At 39.1% G+C, this 17,453-nt stretch overlaps 2 protein-coding genes across 4 annotated transcripts; one reads left to right on the top strand and one right to left on the bottom strand.

Moving 5' to 3' along the window:
• Nucleotides 1–704: 704 nt before the first annotated feature.
• RB195_002847 (uncharacterized protein) lies at nucleotides 705–2,257 on the top strand (the record flags this gene model as incomplete). Its single annotated transcript, XM_064200279.1, has 9 exons — nucleotides 705–796; nucleotides 858–1,032; nucleotides 1,092–1,230; nucleotides 1,297–1,450; nucleotides 1,518–1,654; nucleotides 1,712–1,821; nucleotides 1,878–2,003; nucleotides 2,065–2,179; nucleotides 2,244–2,257. 9 exons carry the CDS (start codon nucleotides 705–707, stop codon nucleotides 2,255–2,257), a joined length of 1,062 nt encoding a protein of 353 aa, XP_064056160.1.
• A 2,707-nt stretch (nucleotides 2,258–4,964) lies between these two features.
• On the bottom strand, nucleotides 4,965–17,068 carry RB195_002848 (uncharacterized protein; the record flags this gene model as incomplete). 3 transcript variants are annotated; one of them, XM_064200280.1, is made up of 21 exons in its annotated part: nucleotides 4,965–5,050; nucleotides 5,342–5,510; nucleotides 5,568–5,678; nucleotides 5,726–5,816; nucleotides 5,892–5,982; nucleotides 6,037–6,101; nucleotides 6,760–6,895; nucleotides 9,320–9,443; nucleotides 12,096–12,261; nucleotides 12,331–12,497; nucleotides 12,549–12,658; nucleotides 13,434–13,602; nucleotides 13,896–14,006; nucleotides 14,629–14,719; nucleotides 14,789–14,879; nucleotides 15,735–15,799; nucleotides 15,856–15,991; nucleotides 16,072–16,141; nucleotides 16,537–16,610; nucleotides 16,743–16,866; nucleotides 16,967–17,068. In XM_064200280.1, the coding sequence occupies 21 exons, from the start codon at nucleotides 17,066–17,068 to the stop codon at nucleotides 4,965–4,967; spliced, it is 2,349 nt and encodes a 782-aa protein (XP_064056161.1). The 3 variants fall into 3 exon arrangements, with proteins under 3 accessions (XP_064056161.1, XP_064056162.1, XP_064056163.1); XM_064200282.1 differs by lacking the exons at nucleotides 4,965–5,050; nucleotides 5,342–5,510; nucleotides 5,568–5,678; ... (3 more) ...; nucleotides 6,760–6,895; nucleotides 9,320–9,443 and adding an exon at nucleotides 11,233–11,380 and having other exon boundaries at nucleotides 12,157–12,261; nucleotides 16,967–17,002; XM_064200281.1 differs by lacking the exons at nucleotides 12,096–12,261; nucleotides 12,331–12,497; nucleotides 12,549–12,658; ... (8 more) ...; nucleotides 16,743–16,866; nucleotides 16,967–17,068 and adding exons at nucleotides 8,982–9,057; nucleotides 9,186–9,247; nucleotides 10,012–10,065.
• Between the last annotated feature and the right edge of the window lie 385 nt (nucleotides 17,069–17,453).

The following is a 17,453-nucleotide window of genomic DNA, read 5'->3' on the forward strand; positions in this document are numbered from 1 at the left end:
ATATGGAAATCAATATCTCAGTTTTGAAAGAACGTAGACCTATTCATTTGTTTGCAAATGAAGTCAGAATATAGTCAGCTGGCACGATCACCAAGCTGAAATCCAAACATATGATTTGATTTCGAAACTAAAGAAACCGAAAAATTGGTGCCGGATTTCTTAACAATTTATCACCTTGTACTCCATCAGTAACGCATCTCTTTCCTGCAAACACCTGCGATGATCTCACCGGCTGCGGTTTTTAGGCTTTTATACACCTGCTCCAGAACATATGCTTAGTCCGTAACGTGGTTTTTTTAACCATATGGTTATTTTTTAGGTGAAAGGAGCGATTGGTGCACGTTTCGTCAAGTAACTCTAATGTGATTATGCGAAGAACACAACGAAGAATAAAAAGACAAGTGCATTCGTGTGAGATAATGGAACTTTTTATTTCAAAGCGTCAAATTTTATTTGTAACTCTGCGTGGACATACAGAATATCGTTGACACAGCCCGAATTCATTCATTGTAAAGGAAGATAGTGGATGTGGACTGACGTCAGCGATAACTAAGCCCGTTATTTAAATGTCCGTTCACTTCATAACAAAGCAGTCAGACTTCGCAAAATTTTTCACGCTTGTTCTATTTCTCATTTATTATTAGTATCCTAAAAATATGGTGAGTACCGTTTTGTAGGTCTCATTTTCACCTTTCAAGGTAAACATGATGCATATTCTCATACTTCTTGCTGCGTTTGCGAGCTACACCAGTGCCAAAATTTCTTGTAAGAATATGGAAGGAGATGACGTTGACTGGTAATTCCTTTAAACCAACCTAAATACAGTAAGACTTGAAATGCATTCGCCGAATATACAGGTTTGCCGCAATAAAACTACCAAGCAACGTTGATGATACGAAAGGGTACAGCTTTGTTTACTATGATTCGACGCAGAGTGGGTGGGTGAAAAGTTCCAAACTAATCAACAGCACTGAATCTGCGATTGGAGGAACTGTTAATCAAATATATCAGAAAGATAAGGAATTTGGAAAGGTGACGTATTTTTTATATTCTACGTAATTTAAGCGTCCTTAATAATTGGATTTCTTCAGACGGTCAGAATCGCATACAACGACGACTGTCCAGTTTTCAAATTAGGACATGGGCGTGGACACAGCAAAGGAGTGGTGCTATTCGATAAAGAGACAGGATTCTGGATGGTGCATAGTGTACCGAGATTCCCACCCCCAGGTGATTGGATTTAAGTTGCTAAAATAGGTTTCATTTCCAATTCTTCTGGAACTTCTTTCTATTAAGAGAAGTATGACTACCCGGAAAGCGGGACCAAATTTGCTCAGTCATTCCTCTGCCTTTCCCTTGATGCAAACTACCTTGAGGACATTAGCCGTTACATGAAATTTGCACAGGTTACCCCATTTATCAAGAGGCTGGCTACCTACTTTAATGTGCTGTACGTAATTAATCTAGATCTAGATTTCTTACGAAGAAATAGATACAATCAAAATCTCTCGCTTCAGAGCGCCGTCACTTCTAGACGTGATTGGTATGAATTCACTCACTCGAAAGGACACTATGTTCACTATTTCCCCAACAATTCAAACACTTGGCGGCAAAAAAATTCTGACATTCTCAAAGCATAAGAGATTTAGACATGGTAACAAGCTACTAATACTACAGTTTTAAAATTCACTGATTTCCGGCGATTATGCAGATCTTTGGCACGACTTTATTGCACCTAATCTCAAGACCGAGATGGCTGTAGAAACGTGGAGAAATGGAGGTGCTAAGGACGTTGGAACACAGTGCGGACCAGGAACAAATGTCGACATATAACGCCAGATTTTTAAAATAATTTTCCAATGGTTTTTCCATTTAAGGTGTACGATATCAACAGCGTAAAGATTCTCAACATGACATACAGCAGTTCCAAGGACCACTCAAAGTGGGGTGTATCCATGAATCCAGACGCTCCCTATGTATGCATCGGTGATGTGAATAGACAGGTATGATGGATCGGTCATCAATCCAGCAGTTGTGTTTATAATGTCGACTGCTTGTATTTAGGAGTCACAATTCAAACGTGGTGGAGGCGCTGTGTGCATCGAAGACAGAAAACTCTGGCGAACATTTTACAACTCTGTTGGCTCCTATGAAGATTGTAATGCACAATCCAAAATAGGTGAACCACAATACAAAGAGCTTAGTCCTGGTTGGATGTATAGATTCACGGCTGTTTCTTTCAGCTACGAAATACTAATGAAAACAGGACGTTCGTTATCAGTGATAATTAATAAACTTCACTTCTTTCAAGTGTTTTATAGTACCTCTAGACGTAGTTTGCCCGATATCTTCCGCATAATTTTCTTAACACAATGAATGGACAAAATAATTGAAAATTTCTGGAAATTTTCATTTAGTGGTGGTGTAAAGGTTAAAGTGAGAGACTGGACGAGATGCGGGTAGCGCTGATGGCACAGCTAAGCGTGTTCTGTGACTTAAAAGGTATCTTTACGGCTTATCATATGAAGTATTTATATGATAAAGTACAAAATTATGAGGTAACATTGGAAGCAATGATTTATTTTGTTTTCTAGGTTAACGGAAGTGATACAAGAATCACCTGTTACAAGGAGCTCACAGTCGACGACAGTATTAGCTTGGATAAGCAGAAATCAGAGTAACCCATGATACCGTCCCGAATATTAATAGTATCGCGTGCGCTTAAAGCGAACCCAGTAATTACGTCGAACCGTGAGAAATCCAACACTCGGTGTCGCATAAAAAGTACAATGATACTACTACAATACTAATATTCAATTGTGCGCTGGTGGTGGGGAAAAGTGAACAAATAATGAAGAAAGAGAAAAACGAAGGAGAAAAACTTGAAAACCGATTTTGAGTTGCAGATTTCCATGAGAAGCTTACTTGTTGATGTTTGACGGGGTGCTTCTCATTCACTACTTGTACTGAAGTGTTCTGATTCAATAATAATTGTGGCACTTTTCCCACAAAAATTTCACTCAAAAGATTTTCACGGACGTTATTCATTTTATTTCATACAGGAAACGATGTCACTCGGGGAAACAAACCAAAGCATTATTCTTAGAGGAGCTATGAAATGTAAGGCTAAAGCTACTAAAATAAAAAAGGAAGATAGAGGCCTTCATGTCACGGGTCATCGAAGACTAATGCTTAGGTTCTAGGACACCGACTGGCTTAACTATTTACTTCCAGTGATGAACAGTCGGTTGATGAACTGTCGCCTTCTCAATTGGGAAAAACATTTGTAACTTAAAGGCAGCATACCACGAATCTGCCGTAGTGAGGGAATCCACGGGAAGAGCTAGAGAAGAACTGTAGATTGCGGGACCTGGGATGGTTCCGCTCACCTCTCGCTAATCGTCCTAAAAAAAACGGGCGTGGGAACCGCCTTAGTTTCTAGGAGAAACGTTAGAACGCTTCTCCATGTGTACGTTCTGATCCGCTCAGCATCCTATTTATTGGTTTCACTTTAATAGCCAGTCGATAAGAGCTCACCATCTCTAGACAGCTGCGTAACGGGATTTGGCGCCTGTACGAGAGTGGAGCGTTGCAACTGAAAGCGTCGCGACGAACGGAGTCTTTCGCGCCGTTTTTTTTTTACTACGGTTAGGGGGAGATGAGTGGAACCACCCCTGATACTGGGATCTACTTCTATATGGAAGTTTGTGCTCAAAAGGTACGGTTTAGCAAGAGCAGCGTTGAGTGCTCATGCCCCTCTCCCCCTCCGCCTTTCCACCCCCGTTACATTTCGACCACGAATATTATTTGAAAGGTATGGTCAAAACGTCATGAACGCAGTTGTGTAAATAGCTGCGCTCAAAACGGGGCGGCGGAGTGTACCGGTAAGGATCGAGGGGACCTTTGCCGTTTGCAAATGTTTTAACTCCACTGTATTTGAACATGCATCTGTTCAATGAAAGGGTATGCATAAGCTATGTATACACATGTAAATTTTAAGATGTATGATAATTGGTACGACAAGAATTGGATATCTGCATAGCTTAAAATACAGACGTTACAAATAAAAAGCGCGCAATCCCAGTCATCCTTTGAAGGAAAGTTTTGTTTTTCTCCTGACGTCGCCACGAATTGGTTTTTGTACTTACGAATCTCTGTATAACATTAGGTTTATACATAAGTTTTTCGCCACATAACTTTTAGAAATATTTTAGAAACGAATCGGCCTAGATAACAGAGGTGGGCACCCTTCTCCTCCTCGTCGATCCCCTCTTCCAAAAAGGACAGGGACTGGGATTTACAGTGCCCGTCGAGTGAACAACCATGTGGTGGGATACTTATGCATCAGCATCAACTCACTAAGTTGTAACAGGAGCCTACAATGGAGCTTTTTTCACTACTATAAGATTTATCCCCGCCTAATCTGTAGGAAGTAACACGAAGAGTGGCAAATTTTGCTTTATTGAGGGAACTCTTTCCTATCCAACTTTTTTCTATACATATTATATATATTATATATAAAGTGTACTTTAAATAAATAGTATTATAAATGTGTTGTTATATTATCATATTATAAAGGATAAAAGAGAAAATTGGAGGGTATGGATAAGTTATGTATATTAAATTTGATGTAAATTTAATACACATAACTTATGCATACCTTTCAATTTTCATCAAACTCGAAATGTTTGGCTTTAATCAATATGCCTATGCTGAAGTCGCTTTGTCTCTGTGGGTCCGTGGGAAATCGCGTGGAAGAATTCTGCGATTTATATGATAGTAGATATTACTGGAGCAAAATGCTCTCTAATCACATTTTGGGTTTCTCTCCTGATAATAATAAAGGATTTAAGTGATTTGGAACTTTTTTCTTTCAAATTAAATGTCACAAAACATGGTTTTTTGGTTTGATCTAGTGCTTGCTCAAAATAAACGCCATGTTATTTGCTACAGATGACCTGCAGTTAGTCTTCATGTGAGTTACTGTTCTCTTCTCGCTGAAGGATCTCATTGTGAACTTTTGCAATACACTGAAACAAGCTGAACTCTCCTTAAAGTATCAAGGATAAGGTGTCTGGCGTTAATCAATCCGCTTTGGAGGCGCCACCACGACCACTTCAATTCAGAATCGTTTGAGGTCTACCCGATGTGTCAAATCGTTATTCTAATCCTTTGAGAAAAGGCTGGTACCAATTTATTGACTCCGGAGGGATAAAAGGCCTTTATTTCATTAGGGAGGACTCGAACCTCGTGCAAAAATAGCGAAACCTCTTGCCGACTGCGCTGCGCTCTCCCGTCGTACATATTCAAATTTTATGCAAACAAAAATGACAGAACTAACCGTTTACGTCTTCACCCGTGTATCTCGCCAGAAAATGGATGTTTGGAAATTTACTGAATGCCTTGAAAAATGCCATCTTCCATGTTTTAGGCATTTTCTGGATCGGAGCCACGGATCCAAAGGAAAATATGATAATTCCATCTGCATTTGCTGCTATTTTTTCGAATTCCTATGTACATTCCATTATCAGTTCTTGCTAGCATTGGCATTTCAAAGCTCACGATACCTCAGGTAGCGGTTTGCTTTGTTGCAGCTGCATTCCCAATCCTCCAATGTTTATAACTTTCGCGAGAGAAGGACGGGGTAACTCGTACAGCTCGTTCGAGTTCACCATGACCTTTCAGAATTCAACGTTTTTTTTTTCAAATCTGTGGAAGGACCAACCAGTGGGCATTCCTTCGCCATATCTGCCAGGTTTGGAAATGATGGATCAATGAATTCACGAAATAGTTCAGTTTCTGGATTAGCAACTATTCTGAAAAGAAACGTTGCCACTTCATTTATGTGCAATCAAACTGATTTGTGCCACACTTTATATTTGCTCAACTACCTTTCCCACATTAAAGAAGTCATGGCATGTCCTATTAAACTCTTTGTCCTTTCGTAAAAAGTCATCACGTCGTGACTTTCCATTGCAAGTGCTGTAATTCTCTCTTGTACACAACAACTAAGCATTAGAAAAAATGTTTACGTACGTGGGACATAGCTTGGGATTGTTGGAACTCCAATTTGTTGAGCAACATATTCAACCAATGGCGCGCTGAAATTTACTCCATTTTATTCGTAAACTTGAGGAGTATGAATAAATTCTATTTCTTTTTCTTGGTGGAGATGACGTCCAACATTACGGAAGATTATTCAATTTCTGGTAGGTTTTGATTGTCGAGAAGGTGGAGAAAGGCGATGTAACCTTCATCGCTCCCTTACAAGAAGTTTGAACAACGAACTCGTTTTTTTCTGAATTAGGCAACAACAATCTCATACGAGGTTGAGAGGTATGAAGTTCTATGTTCCTAGCTAATCTCTGACAACGTTTATATCATTTGGGTCCCATTTAATATTCGATTGACCTGAGCGGGCACTAAGTGCGAAATCATGTATCCTTAGTGTGCAATTATCTCAACCTTACCCTCGCTAGTCTGTAGCTGCAGGTAGTTTTTTTCAAGAACCATTTCCAAAAATTCTACTTATACATACCTTATCGATGGACCTTGCGCTTATAAATTTATGGATGCCCGAATATGACGAAAGAGAACAAATTGAAGCGAGTTGTGAAAAAGACCCAGATTCGAGTTTTTTTCGCCTTCTGTCGAAGAATTAGCGATTTTTATTCATCGCATCAATTGACGTTCGATTGTGGCGGAGTATCTTAGTGGGAGGTGAATTATTGAATAGAATGTTAAGAGGAGTTCATTCACCTATTAAGCCATATCCATGTTGGAATGCGACCAACTTGAACGAGTCCTATTGGACAAACCTGATAGACGTGAGCAAAGGCAAGGTCGAAATGCTCCTTCTGGAGCCAAGCGAGGAACTCCTGATTGCTTATAATATCTAAAACTTATCTTTCAGTCGCATATGACGAACAAATTCTTCACTGATACACCTGATAAAGACAACACACAACGAAATTGACGAAGCTGGGATCTCTCCAGGAAAAGAGAAAACTAGAGCTGGTGATTATGAGTGTGAGCGCAATCAGGCTCTGTTCCCCTTTACACGTCCGAAAAACTACTTACGAAACGGCCTTGGGGATCGAATTTTTCCACCTGGTAATGTGCCCCACGTATGGGCGAAGGCGTAGGTGCCGCATCTGCCAGCGAGCAGACAACCTGTACACTGCTACCGCTGTCTCTCCTCGTCCTCGTGGACACGGCGCCTACGCCTGTAGCCTGATGTAGCATGTTTTTTTTTTATTTATTTATTCACATACACCAATGGTGCACCAGAAAAGGAAAAAAAACAAAAAAACAAATGAACATCCTTCGACAGAGACTAGAAAAAAAACACAAACCACAAACCGGAACCCAATTTATCAAAAAGACGGGCGCCCGCGAGATAACAAGTGCAAGCAACATCTCCCACCCAAAGGGAAGAATCCCGGACACACATCCCCCAGAGCGCTTATCATGGTCACGTTGCCGAAACATCAACTTCGGAAAGCAAATCCCAAGCAAGGGAGCACGTGACAAAACAGTCGACCGAGACCAGCAGGAGGGTCACCAACTTGATCCCAAACGACGACCACCACAATCAGACAAGCAACAGCCAAGACAACCGCCAAAAGATGCGGTACTACAAAGAAGGTTATTCCGAAGAAGAAGAGAGTAGTAGACGCAGAAATAAAGAGAATAACCAAAGATACAGATCCGTACAAAGCTCAGGAAAAGACTCATTGAAAAAAAAGCCCAGTAACAAAAAGGTAACAAGGAAGCCAGTACAAAAACAGAAAACAAAAACAACAAAGGTACAACGGGAACGGACCAGCCAGCCCAAAGCACAGACACAAAGTGCAAATAGACAGCGTAACACAATATCAACACCGGCTTTCAATTTCAAATCGCCAATACCACAGTCGGCTAAACAATATCCCGCGAAGAGCAACCACAGCGTCAAGAAAGTATGAACACAGCAAATTCACTGTATTGGAATAAAAAACCACCAGTTCTTCACAGAGGTCAACACCAATACTCTCGTTAATTGGTTCATCGAGGATCCAAAACACAAATTAGATCGGCTGTAACGTCGTCCCAAACCCATACCAATTTAACGATCCGAGCACACCGCAAGTCGTACATTCCAAACAACGCGAAAAGCCCACCTCACTCAAATTTTCTAAGGGCTCCAAATAAGCCAATTCAAAAGGAAGACAACATTAAACGAGGAGAAAGTGGTAGAAACAAGCGAATAGTCAAAAAGGGCCAGTAGCCTACAAAGGCAAAGTCGAGTATTATAACCACAAAAACCAAGTCCTACAGATTACAAATTAAAGCACCCACAACATACCAGCCACACCCCACCAACAAACCAGAGACGTCGTACAGCATGGCAGGGACATACAGGCAGCACGAGGAGTCGCAGAAGCCAAACAGCACAGCCAGACACCGAAAAGTCAAACAAGGAGCGAAATGAACAGGGGCCACCCAAACACACCCAACTCTCAATAAAACGAACACCAACAAAGCGACAGAAAGCACAATAATACAACGAGGCACAGGAATATATAACAACATACCGAGCGCAGCCAGCAAAACACAATAGAGGGAGCCCACCGACAACCCAGGTGAGCGAGAAACACCAAACAACAGACCCAAACTCCAATACGGCGTGGAAAACAAACGAAGTGCCAGCAAAGACCGACAGGCCAGGCCCCACACCCCGCCACCAGCATAGAGGACTCTTACAAGAAAAAAACCAAAAGAGCAGCACCTCGAAAAGGCAGTATTAAAAAGTTTCTCACGTCATTTTTCAGGAGTGTCTGGGAATTGGATTGGAATTCGAATTGAAATGGGAATTGGGCGTGATTACTTTCATACCTGTACCTCTAACCCCATCTTTTCCCGGAGAGATCCGAACATCGTCAACTTCGCGATTGACTATCCTCACGTTTACGACCACAAATCCATGGTTGAAAACGTACTTTTGCATGATCCCAAGATAAGACGCATTCCTTGTTGCATTGATTTCCATACTCGTCTGTCAAACATTGAGTAATCCTGAAGATTGGCGGTGTGAGTTTTTTTATCTCTCACAGCTTTTCCTCGTGTCATTTTTGACTCGTGATCGATAGAACAATTTTGAATTGAACCTATTTTTGAATTATTGAACTTATCTCAAAAATAACGGATGCTTGTTGTTCTTCTAATTCCTGCCGACTGACTCCTACTGATCCGTTCACACGATAAACTAAAATGAGTGATGTTGCATCTTTCGATTACGAACACTATTATTACCGATCAGTTTCTCTTGAGAACCTACTATTCACATTCTCATTGAATTTGATTTCTGCTTCGGCACGGTCATCCACCGCTTGCATGAGAACAACCGTCACATTGTGTCCGTGATCAGCAAGGGTTTCAGCAACACGCTTATTAAAAAGCACCTTAAAGACACCATATAATGATTACAATATGCTAATCTTTCTTCAGGATATTTTGAGCAAAACTGCTTCCGTCAAAAGAACCCAATTTAAGCGAAACGAAGCTAAGACGTACTTCTCGAGATACAGTACGTAGCATAATGAATCGGCTAACATTAAAATAATGAATTCTCAAAAAATTAATTAATTAAAAACATTAAAATAGTAAATTCTCAAATAAAAAAACTCTCAAAAACATGAAAATAATAAATTCTCAAAAAAAAATAAGTTAGTTAAAAATATGCATAGATGCACAGATGCCTCTGCCTGTGTTATTCTGGAGAGCACAACGTTCTACTTGAGATAAGACTTCGGACAGAAAGAGTGAAATAGCTAGAGAGTGCTCAGATGGAATGCAGATGTTGCGTAACGGTTGTCTGGGTTAACACAAGTACTGACACATTCACATGTGCTGAGTTCATTAGTTCTTAAAAACTTTCATATGTTCAAAAGAACCTTTGGATATGTAACTCCATTACTTAGTAATACTTGTTTAATACATCAACACTTTTCAGGAAAATGTGAATGATACCTGACTGTTAGAGATATCCAAGACGAACATCACCAGTTTATAGCCAGAAGCCATATGGAGGAGAAAAAGGAACGATATTCCGTGAATATTCATTGCTTAAAGAGAGAAAGAGGCTAGTTCCACAACTTTCATTAGAAGATTCAAAAATACAACTAGCGCTGAAATTTTGGGAATACACATCTAAGGATTCTCCACAAATCTAGCCTTTATAGATCAACCAACATACGACAGAAGTGCAATTTTCCTAGAAGAAAAGAGAACCAATCAAATCAACCTAATAAGCTGCAGATAGATAATAGAGGTGCGGTATCCTAATTTTCTGGATGCCTGGTTTTGACGTTAACTGTGAAATGTCGTAGCGGAACACATGATAAGGACGTAGCCTGGTTTTTCTCGTCATAACAAGTGTTTTATCAGTAAATCTATGACCCAATTCAAACAGCTGATTTGCTGCACTGATTTCACACCGATGCTAAATCCTACTCCTGATCCCTTATTAGGGGAAAGACTTCTAGAAAACTTATGACCACGTTCTGGTGGTTATTGTTGAAAGTGAACGAAATATTTCCTAAAAATACCGGCGAAAAAGTCAATTGTTTTCGTTTTCTTCAGCGATAGCGGAAGGTCCCACTTTATCCATGTATTCTTATCTACCTTTTACAAATTCGTCTCGAGAATTTCGCAGCAGCTATTCAGTACCATTCACTTTTTCCGTTCCTCATTACGTGATGCTGAATTTTGGATATCACTTTTTTTTCTACGAAGAAACAGATGAAGGAAGGTAAAAGAAGCTCCACAAGGGGGGCCATAAAATATTTTATGCAGTTTCCGTTCACTGAGGAGAGGAACTGCGCGACAGATCCGTGTCCATGAAAAATTTATAGTATTCAAATTATCTGCATTGCTAAATTGTTAAGACACAAAAATATTTTTCTTCCTTAAGGGAAACTTAGTAAACTTAATTTTTAGTAAACTAAAATGTTTGTGGATAGTTTTATGGTCACTGGTCCCCATGGAGGTGATGATTTTATTTCTGTCTCATGAACAGTCTTTACACTCGAAGTAAGATCTCAAAAGTAGTACTGTGGATATTCTTTTCTCTATTTAGTATAGAACGCCTTCGAAGTAAAAAGTGCTGTGTTTGTGAACTTCTGTGGTTACGCCGCCCACAGATAATGTTCATAAATGAAACTCTCATGGATCTACACAGATTCTTTCACATCAAATGAAGCCAGTAACCGTTTTTGTTGATTGTTCAGCTGTGTTTCGGGCACGTAGTGACGTTTTATGTACAGGATTTAGCCCAAGTGGGCTAGAGCGAGCAAGTACATCTGTTTTCTCAGTTGTTCCACCTGAAAAGAATGGGACGCTAGAATTTAACAGAATTAATAATGGTGAGTAGAAATTTTGACAAAGAATGATGTTCCTCAAATATTCAGCAAAATATCATAGTTGTGTTGATCTTTAACAAGGAAATGCACTCCACTTGTTTGCAATTGTAATCCCAATAATTATTATGATATTATTAGGTTGGCTACTTATTTTTTTCACACGCTTACCCTGTACAGTATCATAGTTTCAGAATGGTACATTGATAAAAGTCGGTCCATTGGTCCGCTGTATTCGTGTCTATCACTGTGTCATTTTTTTTTGAGAGTTACGATTCTCTGGGACAAGAAGCTGGAGAGCTGGAACTCAAAAAACTCCAAGAAGGAATTGAGATCAGTGAAAAAATTGAATTTTTGCTTGAGGGGATGCTCAAGGGCTCGGAACAAGTGGCACTCTAATGGAATGATGTCTGAAGAATAGGGTGCATAAGGAATCGTTTTCGTAATAATTTAATATCTCTTCGAACACAAAGTTCATTCACTAAAATGAAATTAAAATACTCTCACTTTTCTCATTATGTACGAAAAATATACACACAAAAACGAAAAGAACTGGAATTATCTGTAGAATAATCAGTCAGTCTTCGTTTTCCTAATTCCTTTAAGATAACGATATATGGTTAAGCAAATTAATTTCATTACTTTGAAAACTACGTATAATACTAGGACTAGCACTGAAATTAAAAATGCAATAACATCTAGTGAATGATACTGGAAGAAGTTGAGCTTATTTCCAGCCGGCTCCAAATTTTCTAACGTTTGAAATTCTGCTACAAATTCCGCCCATTTCACCAAGAGATGAGCTGAACTGACTGGCTTTCGTTCAACCATTCTCGAAAGACGTTTCGCATTTTTTGAATACCTGCAAAAAGAACATTTAACTTAGCATTCAATTTATGGAAAAAAAAACCAAGGACTAAACTGAACCAACCGTGAATTCCCTGTGACTTCCTCTATAGCTCCAATCACTGTTTGAGTGGAGATTTCTGCTTTTTGCAGAATTACTCCAATACCATGATGTTCTATAAGACGTGAATTCTTTAGCTGATCACCGAAAAGGGGAATCGCTATTAATGGAATGCCCGTGAGAATCGCCTCCTGGAATTCTTTATTTCGGGAAAGAAACGCACATATAAACGGGAATGTTACCTGTACACTGTTATATCCACCGTGAGTAATGAAAGCCTTTGTTTTAGGATGTCGGAGGATGTCAGATTGAGGAAGCCATTTGAATAAATGAACGTTTCCAGGAAGAAAATCTGCAACCACGTCACAACCAGTTCTTTTTTTCTGCACTACAAGCCAGAAAGAGCAAGAAATAAGATAGGCAGAGGGCGCTTTGGAAATTGCATGAAATGCATATCATATCGAACATTTCAGAACAAGAAACCAAAGAACACCATGGTTGAAGAGAAATCCTCAGTCGCTTGCACACTGTTTGAGGAAACGACTATAAATTGTCTTCTAGAGCGAAAAAAATGTTTTAAAAAAATTTCTGAATTAGATTTCAAAGAATTGGTTGATTTCAGAAGGTAGAACGCGAAATTCAGAGCCTACAGCTATTTGAAAACGCTCATCAAAACTGTCACACTCGGATCCTCACAAAAATTTAAATTATTTGCAGGTTTTAGATTCTCCTAAATGTGAATGTTTCGGTTACTGAGTGAAAACGAAAACGCTCACTTCACAAAATATTGCCGTGCTTATTAAAGGTTAATGTAGATCAGATGGCAAAAATCTGTGGCGAAAACACTTAGTTCTGGAAGTTTTGTGAAATCAGAGTTCAGTATGATGTAGAGTAAGCAAGTGAATTAATTACTGTAACCATAGACATAGAACAAGACAAGTAGTTGGAACAGTTAGATAAAATAAATAGATTTGTGGAAGAATTACTCCACCCTAACAATTAGCCAATGTTTTTTTTATTTTCAGAGCATAGCGTAGTGCCTGGAAGAGCCGATCAAGAAATTAAAATACATTGTAGGCGTTTTTGTAGCATGTAAGCAGAGAAGTCAACAAGAGTCAACAACAAACCGTCAAGATCTTCCTTCTCGTATCTCACAAAAAATTGATAGTTGGGAAAAGATTTGAAGGCTTTCATGAATGATTTCTTCCATTCCATAGGCATTTTATGAGCTGCCGTAACCGAACCAAACGAGAATAGTACTGTTCCTTCGCTCTTGGCTACAATTTCCTCTATATTCTGAAAATACAAGTGACAATCTTCTATGTTGCTAGTTATTTTGAAGAAATGACATAGTTCATTCCAAATGTGTCTAAGTAGATACGTCTGCGATAAGGGATTCGAAATTGAGAAAATCTGTCTATTAAGACGTTTCTCTGTATTTTTTTCATGGAAAAAAGCTTTATCTTGGATCAATTCGCTAGTACTGCGCTTTCTATTCATCCAGAGTCTCTAAAAATACTAAGAGGTCGGCCAGAACCGAAACACTGGAACGAATATGCGTGCAAAATGCTATGCAACAATGGTTCAACCTTAGGAAGAGGCTTTGCATCGACAACCTCCATTCCAACTCCCCCGATATTCACCACTTTGGCCAGCAACGGTCGAGTCATATCGTACAGATCGTTGGTATTTGCCATTACCTTAAAGACATAGCTATTAACACAAAACAAGAAAACTACACTAGATAGTCACTACTGTATTCTTTATTGCAATGATATACAAGTATGTAGGTAGCCTGAGAAATGCATATACATCAAAAACCAAGTAAGTTGGCCATGTACATCACTCCGCTACCTCTATTCACCATGCGTTAGGTAGGGTTATGTGCGAGGTGAACGTCATTACAACTCCTGAGGAGAATGTTGCCTGCTTAGCCATTCTCCTGCGACATGCCGTTTTCCGGCCGTAAACTCGGATTTATGCTCACAATTTCTCTCTACACTTTTTTTTTGCTCAGCAAAGAAAATAATGTGTAAAAGAACAAAAGAGAACAATACAGACAAAATGGAGCATTATTCATCTTTGTCATTCACGAAAAGAATCATTTGTAAGGCAGGAAGTCGTTGGTGAAAATTCGACTTCTCAGAGAAAGAAAAACATTTGAAACAAAACAGTAATCAAAAATATTGCAGAATCCTTGGAAATTTCCTTCATATTCTTCTTGAAAACTCGAATTTCGAATAAAAAATCAGAAGACACCCAACAGTTGGCACTGTTTCCTCTAGTGAGTCTTGTTTCTTCGAAATATTCAAGCTCTCTTACCAACGGACACTTTGACGAGAGATCCACGAGGTCTGGGAAATCCGACCGAATTAAACTGCGGAACAGTTCAGTTTCTGGATCGGCAACTAACCTGTATAAGGAAATACCGACAATTTCAGGACTTTTTTTTAGCAGCATCGTTGATATTTTTACTACCTACCTTTTCCATAAAACCTTCATCAGCACATGGCCTATGACGCTTTTTGTTCTTTCAATGAAATTCATTTCACCTGCCACATCCATCATCATTGCTGAAGAAAAAAGAGGTTGATATGTAATCAGATGTCTCCACAGAGTAACATCGACTGCACAATGCATATGTACGTTTCTGAGCTAGTAGCTTTAGTTTCAAATTTCTTGGCATCCGATATTTTTTTAGCCTGTACATTTCATTTATAAACTGATTGAGGTGGCGCGTTTAAAGGCATCACCCCAGGAATCTGAGGTGGTACGGATTTCAGGTGAAGTATTCTTTTACGGGAAGTATTATGGTATGTAGTAGGTTATGAAAAGGGGGTGGGGGTGGGGGGTGGGGAGTGATTCCGTCCATTTCTTCCTAATTTCTGTTAAAAAACACTTCGGAAGATGCGGCGCGTGCAAAACGCTGACGCGCTCCAACCGAACTCGTTGTAGAAAATAGTGCGCCAGAACGCCTGAAGCCGTATCTTCCGGGCCGGTTTGACGGGATTTAGGAAGAAATGGATGGAATCACCCTTCTCTCTATATCTATATCTCTACGATCCTGTGTACGAATACTCCACCTAAAATCCGTACCACCTCAGATTCATGTGGCGATGCCTTTAGGGAGAGTTGAGCTTGATCGCGGTCATATTCGTAATCTACACTTCCAATCCTAGCTACTCGTGGAACGATCCCAAGATAGCCTATTTCTGCCCAACATCGTCATTTGTGATATATTGCGTTTATGTGGTCTGATGTAGAATTTACTAATTTACGGGATCTGGCTACAGTCATTTGTGAGAACTGGTTATTTGTGTTTGTTATTTGTGCCTTCTTCGTGAAAAAAAAATGCACACACATTTCTGGTAACTTGTAGTGAAACTCTCTTCCTCATAGCTGCTACTTCTGTGTGAGCTCTAACTTACGTGGTACATAGCTCGGAATAATTGGAACACCAACAGCATACGCAACATAATCCATGATAGATCCACTGTAAATTTTATGGATGAAAGAATGAATTGAATCATGAACTGAATAACTGTTTACCTGTTTAACCATATCCAACTGGGTATTTTTGCTGTGTGCACAAGTCCGACAGTGCATACGTCGAACATATGCGCAAAAGCTATGTCGAATTTTTCCGCTTCCAACCATTCAAGGAATTGCTTGTTTTTCAGAATCTCTGTAAATTAGCTGTACGTTTTCAGGCAAGTATGGTGTGAAATAAATTCGAATATGAGCCAGACATGGAAAATAACGTACTTCCACAAATTTCCACAAATTTTGCAAGTTTTTTCGAAACTGTTTGAATGGCTCCTCCTTCACTTTCCACCTCAAAATGAGCAAAAGAAGTTTGTTTTCAAAGATTCTTTTATAGCTTCGTGAAGAATCAACGAAGAGAAATAGTATATGGATCATCTGCACTGTGCTGCATCCCCTACCTAAATAAGAAACTCGGATTCTCCTTAAAAATCAGAGTTTCCACTCGGGTCATAATGCGTTGTGTTTACTGTACCCTCATTTCCAAATTACGCCATATTCGAGTCGAAAAATCAACTGAAGGGTTTTGAGGGGAAATGATTATTTCGTTCGGTGCTAGTGTACTGTTCAATCATTTGTAACTTTATCCTTCACTTCCCCACTGTCTTAGTTTCAATCAACAAAGCTTGAAACGAAAAAAAAAATTAATTTAAACTTTTTAAGTTAGGAGTTTGTGGTTTAACTCACCTTAAATACATAGTTTTCTTGGTTCTCTTCCATTTTTGCTTTAGAGAGGCCAATTGAAACCGGTACCGTGTGCACTGAATGGGAATAAGTGATTGAGTACGCTAATGAAGAAAAAAACCTCGTTAGTGAACAGATTAAAGGTTCACAGTGCAGGATATCATACAGTAATAAATACTATGTAGTGCTAATTATAGAAACTGTCTTACATTTTACACTGCTGTTTATTTTAATGTCGCTTATGTCTCGATCAACCAGCGGAGAGATCAATACCATAGTGACATCATTGCCAGCAGCACTTAACGCTTCGGCTACTCTTTTGTTGAACAGAAGCTTGAAAATAATTTGTGGAAATGCAGATAAAAAAAAAGTTTTTTAAGAAAAAAAAAGAGCTCACGAGAATTCACCGACAGAAATCACTGACTCAACTAACCTGACTATTTGACATATCGAGCACGAAAAGCACCATTTTGTACGCACTTCCATAGTGAACGCAAAGGAAAAGGAAAAAGAAGATTGCTCGCAGAATTTTCATTTGCAATCTCCTATAGAGCAAATTTAAGGCAATATTCTTTGAATCAATCACAAAAACGGAGATAAGGAAAACCTCAAAATAAAAAAAAAGAAGAAATTGTTTGTGCTTAACATCCATATACTGATAATGAGACTACTCAATTATGGCAAAAAAGTACCCACTCCCGCTAAGCTTTCTGTATTTAAGAGAACTGTTAAAGGATTCCTTAAGCAAGCAATTAATTAGATTTTTCTTTACTTATATTCATTAACCTATGTATGTACTGATTGCTATTATTTTGCTGGTGTTTGTGCTATACGTTCATTGTATACTCCATTGTTAAACACATGGATTGCCATGTAAAGAATAAATAAATAAGTAAACGGTTTTTGCGTTTACTTGCGGA

This window comes from Necator americanus, chromosome IV, assembly GCF_031761385.1.
Source record: "Necator americanus strain Aroian chromosome IV, whole genome shotgun sequence".
Lineage (NCBI taxonomy): Eukaryota > Metazoa > Nematoda > Chromadorea > Rhabditida > Ancylostomatidae > Necator > Necator americanus.